General features: G+C 56.4%; 1 protein-coding gene across 1 annotated transcript; it reads left to right on the top strand.

The window, feature by feature from the left end:
- Window positions 1-4,677: 4,677 nt before the first annotated feature.
- On the top strand, window positions 4,678-6,430 carry LOC125548766 (transcription repressor OFP1-like). Its single transcript, XM_048712311.1, has one exon. It carries the CDS (start codon window positions 4,955-4,957, stop codon window positions 6,041-6,043), a length of 1,089 nt encoding a protein of 362 aa, XP_048568268.1. The 5' UTR covers window positions 4,678-4,954; the 3' UTR covers window positions 6,044-6,430.
- The last annotated feature ends 633 nt before the right edge of the window (window positions 6,431-7,063 follow it).

Genomic DNA, 7,063 nt, shown 5'->3' with positions numbered 1-7,063 from the left:
GTTCCGCTATTGGTTATTGACCGGAGAGGTGTCTCGGTCATGTCTACATAGTTCTCGAATCCGTAGGGTCCGCACGCTTAACGTTCGTTGACGATATAGTACTATATGAGTTATGTATGTTGATGACCGAATGTTGTTCGGAGTCCGGGATGAGATCACGGACATGACGAGGAACTCCGGAATGGTCCGGAGATAAAGTTTGATATATGGGATAATAGTGTTTGGTCATCGGAAGGGTTCCGGAATTCATCGAAAGGGGTTCCGGATGTTTCCCGGAATGTTTGGGTAGGAGAACACTTTGTTTGGGCCAAAGGGGAAAGCCCACAAGGTTTTTGAAAAGCGCAAAAGGAAGTTTTGCGGAGTCCAGGGGCCAGACGCCAGGGTCCCTGGCGTCTGGCCCTGGAGTCCGAGAAGGACTCTTGCCTTTCGGGTGAAACCGACTTTGTGGAGGCTTTTACTCCAAGTTTCGACCCCAGGGCTCAACATATAAATAGAGGGGCAGGGCTAGCACCAAAGACACATCAAGAAACACCAAGCCGTGTGCCGGCAACCCCGTCCCCTCTAGTTTATCCTCCGTCATAGTTTTCATAGTGCTTAGGCGAAGCCCTGCGGAGATTGTTCTTCACCAACACCGTCACCACGCCGTCGTGCTGCCGGAACTCATCTACTACTTCGCCCCTCTTGCTGGATCGAGAAGGCAAGGACGTCACCGAGCCGAACGTGTGCAGAACTCGGAGGTGCCGTGCTTTCGGTACTTGGATCAGTCGGACGTGAAGACGTACGACTACATCAACCGCGTTGATATAACGCTTCCGCGAACGGTCTACGAGGGTACGTAGACAACACTCTCCCCTCTCGTTGCTATGCATCACCATGATCTTGCGTGTGCGTAGGAATTTTTTTTTAAATTACTACGTTTCCCAACAAATAGGAAAATCACAGCGTGCAAAAAAACATATGCGGCTGGATCTGGGTGCTGGGCTTCCTCACCACGGGCCAAGCCCAGGCCGTTGGAGCCAGCTGAGTCGCGGGTCTCTTGACTGGGCCTTGGAGGCTGCTAGGCCACGGCTGGAGAGGAGGCCGGCCCATGCGGAAATCACAGGGGAGCCGGCTGGGCCTTGCTCGGTGCGGTGGGACGAGCCCGAGTCAGTCTGGATCGGGTTGCGGTCAACGCAGCAGGGGATCGAGCAGCGGAACTTGGCGTCGGAGCTTCAGACGGAACAGGACGCGAAAGTGGCAACATGAGGGGCGAAGCAGAGGCAACGACGACGTCTGGCAACGGACTCGGCGCGACGACGGCGAACTTAGCGCGAGGGAACTCCGGCGGCCGGACAAGGCGACGACTGCTACTAAAGAGGATCGAGACGGCGTGGTCCTGCAGGGAGGCCTCGGGCGCCATGGCGTGGAGGCGCGACGGGGAGGTCCATGGCGTCACGCTCCGGAGCTCTGACGGCAGCAGGGTCAGGCGGCTGGATCCGGACGAGAGGGCGGCGGGGCGGCGGTTCCCGGCCTGATCTGGACGGCGGGGTGAGCAGGGGAGGCCATGGCGTGGAGCTTGCCTCTCCATCACGCTCATCCCTGTGAACCAGCGAGAGGAAAAGACCTGAGTGGGAGAGAGAGATCCAGGGGAAAAACGAAGGGAGAAGGAGGAACGGGCGGTTCCTGGTGACTGTTGTTGCTGGCCAGGAGCCTTCGACGGGGGAAGCACCGGCGAGGAGGAGGCTGAGCGCGGGAGGATCTGGATCGAAGAAGAGTAGTGGCTGGGCGCGGAAGGAGAGGCGCAGGTGGATCGGGAGGAGATCCCGAGGTTGGGGAATGAGTGCGGCGGCGGCGGCTGGGAGGATCCCTAGAAATTAGGGATTTGGTCTGAAATTAGACTAGGGGTGGACTATAAATATACATCACAGATTAGATTAGGGGTATCTCGACCCTACGATGCAATTAGACGATCGCGGATAAAATAGCTAGGGAGTCCAATTAACAAAACGGAGATATTTTGTAGACGTTTGAGGATGATCCGGACACAACGGTAACGACTGCTTGGGTCGGGTCCGGGACAACTTTCGGACGCGCGCGAGAGGAGGGCCGCGGGCTGACGAGAGAGCTTAGGCTAGGCCTGGCGGTAGGTAGTGGACTGTGCAGAAGGTCTCAGGCTGAGAGAAGAGAAGAGAGAGAGGCCCGGCGACTGTTTGCGGAGACCGAAAACGTCCGGCGTTAGACCGGCTATACTGCCGCTATAGTTATCCGTCAGGGCATCAAATGGACTCCGAATGCGATGAAACTTGGCAGGCGGCCTACTAACAACAAAACAACACCGCACGCCAACTCTCATCCCATTCCGAGAACATTTTCCGGCCACTTATAAAATACTATCTCGGACATGCCGCGGGCGCGTGCAAGTGTGTCTGGGCTCAGAACGGACAACGGAGAGAACGAGGAGACCGGGACGGATGCAAGTTTCGAAAACTTGATGATGCAATGTGAATGATGACATGGCAAGATGCAACACGCAAGCGAATGACATGGCAACAACAGCGAATAACTGGAAGACACCTGGCGCAACGGTCTCGGGGCGTTACAATTGTCCCCTCCTTTATCGAAAGAAAACTCCACTTTATTCATTGCAAAACATGGTAATATCTTTAAGGAGAAGGGGGTTGTCTTCTCCAATAGCTAAATAATCTTCTAACTTTTAAAAATAAAACCATGATAAGTAGTGGCGGAGCTATGTTGAAAGCTGCACGGGCCATGCCCCCACCAGCTTTGATAAAACATGTGAAAGAAAAAAATGGAGGGGGAGATTAGGAAAAACATAGAGTTTTTTGCCCCCCCCCCCCCAAACATCCATATTTATGTCCCCCCTCCCCCTCCCCTAAGGGCTCATTTGGTTGTTCGGGTGTGAAAATCCAGGGCAATAGATCCCAAGGGAGAGATTCTCTTGTGCATGTACGACCCCTCCCACCACGGTGGGAGGTGTTCCACTACACCAGGTGCCCAAATGGCAACAGAGGTGTTCCACGGGGGAGATTTTCATGGATCTGCACACGGCCTCATCCATCATGGATAAAACTGGGTGGAAGAGCATGAAGAGGGGATAACCTTGGTTCAACGAGGAAGACGACCTGGCCGTCGATGTCGGTGGAGGTGACAAGAGCTGACGGATGGGACATCTGAGGAAGGAGGAGGATAACGACCGTGACCCATTGACATCCCTGGAGGGAGGGGCAAGAGCATATCGCTGTCGCCGGAGGGGGGGGGCGTGGAGGCAGATCACGGGAGGGACGGGGGCGGGGCGTCGCTCAGTTGTCGGCGGAGATGCTTGGGGTGGAGCACTGGATCTTGGTCGTCGTTGGCTCATGTTCGCTACTCTCGTCTCGCCTCGAGCCGCGGTATTTTCTTCCGACCCCTCGAGGCGTGGATCTCTCCCCCGTGGAAACGACGTGGATCGGGCCAGTATATACCTGATGGGTGAAGCACCAAATGGTCCAGTAGCTCTCCACGGGCCGATTTGCCTCCTTGGTCTGTACACCCCGGTTTATGATGGGGATACCGGGGAGATCACGGCCTACCAAACATGGCCTAAAGGATCTTACCTAGCTCCGCCAGTGATGATAAGTACACTATTTTGGAACGGAGGGAGCATTACTTACTTCTTTGTAAGGAGTAATCTTTGAGTACTGCACAAGTAAACGAAGAAAGGCACATGTCCTTTGTACCTTCGTTAGTTGAGCACTCTTGTTGTTAACTAAAGGCACGCGCTCTTGGGCCTTGCCTCTTGAGGTCCGCAAGCGTGGCACACGAACTGGGTCCCCGCGGAGGCGCAGACGCAGAGCACCACGCCAAGTCATGCGTTCATCCGGGCATGCAGCTTACGCGACACGCCATGCATGCATGCGTGCTCATGCAAGAGATAGACCGCGCGATGCATTGCACCACAAGATTTGACCGTTGCCCCAAAAGCCGCGCACGACAAGCTTAGATTTACAGGATCAATGTGAATCGTCTTTGCGCTCGGCTCGATCGCCAGGACCGTCCCAGAGGATTCATTCTCTAGTCTCTCGCCCGCCCTGTTCTGAGCGCGCGCGTACGGACGTGCCACCCCAGTCGAGCAAGCAGAGAACCCAGAGTCCAGACTGCCCGACCGATCATGGCGCAAAGTTGATGTGCCGCAGCCGCGCCTGCGCGCTCGCTGAACCGCCACTGCTCGCTACTCTTATCTCGCAGGGCGATGGAAATAAAAGGTTTGTTTACCGGCATGAAGCTCCCGGACAAGAGACGCTTTCAGCGCGCAAATTAAAGGTTGATGAGAAAGCAAACAAGCCATTCATGTCAATCCGATTCTCTTCCCTTCCTATCCTACGTGCAGTGCAGTGCAGTGCAGGTGCGGCCATCTCCGACCAACACTCCCTGCGCCTCCCATCCCCCGGCCCTATCCCCTGCCCCCGCTGCCAATTTTAAACGCACTCACGTCAACAAACACATCACACGCACCATCGTCGGAGAGGAAAGGGGAGCCCGGATAAAAACGTAAATCAGCGACGCAACGGCCGTTGACACGCGGCTTGGAAGCAAATACCGAGAAATGACGACGAAATGATTCTTCTTCCTTCCGATTCTTTGGAGAGTATCGGACGTGGGTGGTGGGCGCATAGAGAGGTGCGAGGACAAATCGCGCCTCACGTACCCTCCTCTCCCTCCCCCGCCCACTCTATTACCCGCCCTTTTCCGCCCGCCCACTCTGCCTTGCTCTGCTCCCATCGCCATTTCCTCCTTCCCCTGCACCCCTCCTCCCCTCCTCCTCGTGCAGAGCAAGCCAACGCGAAAACTGCACGAGCGAAGCATACGCGCGCGCACGGGCGCTCTCATTCTTTGCTCTTCTTCTGCTTCTTCAACGAGCCGCACGCGCGCATTCCTCTGCCCGGTGTGAGGCTAGCTAGCGGAGGGAGGCCCGGCCATGGGGAGGCACAAGTTCCGGCTGTCGGACATGATCCCCAACGCGTGGTTCTTCAAGCTGCGCGACATGCGCGGCGCTGTACGGGGCGGGGGTGGGGGCGCTGCCAGCCCCGGCGGGGCGTCGCGGGCGGGCAGGGCCGGCCGGGCGCCGAGCACGCCGCACAGGGCGTCCTACTACTACACGCCGAGGGCCGGGGACGCCGTGGGGTCCCCGCTCCACCCTCCCAGGGCCTCGGACGCGCAGTTCCCGCCGCTGCCGCTGTCGCCGCCGCGGCGCTCGTCCAAGCGGCGCCACCGGAGGCGCTCCGTCAAGCTGGCGCCGTCGGCCAGCGGCAGCAGCGTCGTCTCCTCGCCGGTCTCCACCGGGTGCCGCTGCAGGCGCAAGCCCGAGCTCGTGGTGGTCCAGGCGCCCGACACCCCGCCGTGCCGCCTCGACAACTTCGTCGGCTACGACGACTCGGGTGACGAGACTCTCAAGAAGCCGACGGTCGCCCTGCTGGGCGACGGCGGGCTGGGCGGCAAGCTGATCACCTCCGCGACGGACATCATCATCGACCTGCGGACCAAGAAGAGGCCCGACACCGACAGGGTGCTGCTCCCGCCGATCGTGACCAGGCCGAAGCCAGCGCGGAGGACGCCCGAGGAGCTCCTCGATCTCGAGGACAAGCACATCGACACCCTCGCGCGCGCCGCCCAACGGGCCACCACGCCTTTCTCGGACGAACAAAGCAAGGCCGCCAAACCGAGGCGGTCCGTGTCATCGTCGGCGCGCCGGCTCAAGACGCGCGGGAACACGCCCCGCGTGGCGTCGTGCAAAAAGTCCAAGCCTCCCGCGCCCTCGCCGGCGCCCGCGCGGGAGAAGGCGCCGCCTCTGGCGGAGAGCTTCGCGGTGGTGAAGACGTCGCGGGACCCGAGGCGGGACTTCCGCGAGTCCATGGAGGAGATGATCGCGGAGAACGGCATCCGCACCGCCGCCGACCTGGAGGACCTGCTGGCGTGCTACCTCTCCCTCAACGCCGCCGAGTACCACGACCTCATCGTCGACGTGTTCGAGCATATCTGGGCCGGCCTCGCGGACATCAGCATGTAGCAGCAAGCAGAGCAGCGCTGGTCTTGCATGGTGAATCCAACGAGTCCCATCGTGTCCAAAGTTGTCGTCGTCCTTGCCTAATTAGCTCTTGTTAATGCTCCTAAATTGGGTATGATAAATATATGAGATTGCCCAAGTCTGTGAAGCCAAAGCCATGCTCTTCTCCTCTCCTTCTACCTTTGCTGGTGGTGCAGTAGCTGCTCCCGAACATCACCTGTAACAAGGTGTGGGCGCACAAGTGAACAGTGGGGTAATAACTGACAAAGTATGGTGGTAGGACCGTACAAGTAATATAGGATTACGGTGGTGTAGGAGTAAATTAGATAAATATTGTTGTTGAGCTCGAACAGTAAAAAAAATGAAAAATCTGAAAGCTGTTATATATTATCGGCACCGTGTTGCCTCTTCCGAGTGTTACTCTTTCGCGCGTAATTCCGTGTTGTTGGTTCAGGAGTACTGCAATTGAAACTTTTATTTAGGTGGGTGACCCTCCGGGCCTGACGTTTTTTGATGATAATTACAGTCACATAAGGATGGCAAATTTCAACGACACACAATAAGTTTGTGTCGAAAATAAACTGAAACAGAAATGTTGCTATAGTAAACTTGTCATAAAAAACATTCGAGGTTATTATGGTGGCACTTATGATGTGCCACGAGTGGTGATGTGCTAACTCAATTAGCCCCCATATTTGGCGGGCAACAAATCTTGGATTCTTTGCCTGTAGTTTCTTGATAACGTACTTGCGTTGCGTGGTAGCTTCCTCGTGGTAGTTGATAACTCGACATCGTAGGCTGACTGTATACAACAGTAGCACTGACCACTGGTTGGAATAAATGTCTTTTATCCACTGCATTTTGCGGGCTAGTAGTAAAGTAGTACTTCTTTCTGGCTTGACCCTGCCATGCTTATCAAGTGTCTTAGCTTAGAATAACTTTGGGTAATACACTTGATAATACGTGAAACCGTCGTGCTAAGACAACATACCAGATTGATATACTCCCTTCATCCCAAAATAA

Source organism: Triticum urartu, chromosome 3 (genome assembly GCF_003073215.2).
Source record: "Triticum urartu cultivar G1812 chromosome 3, Tu2.1, whole genome shotgun sequence".
NCBI classification, from domain to species: Eukaryota; Viridiplantae; Streptophyta; class Magnoliopsida; order Poales; family Poaceae; genus Triticum; species Triticum urartu.
This window is presented reverse-complemented; position numbering and strand designations above follow the sequence as displayed.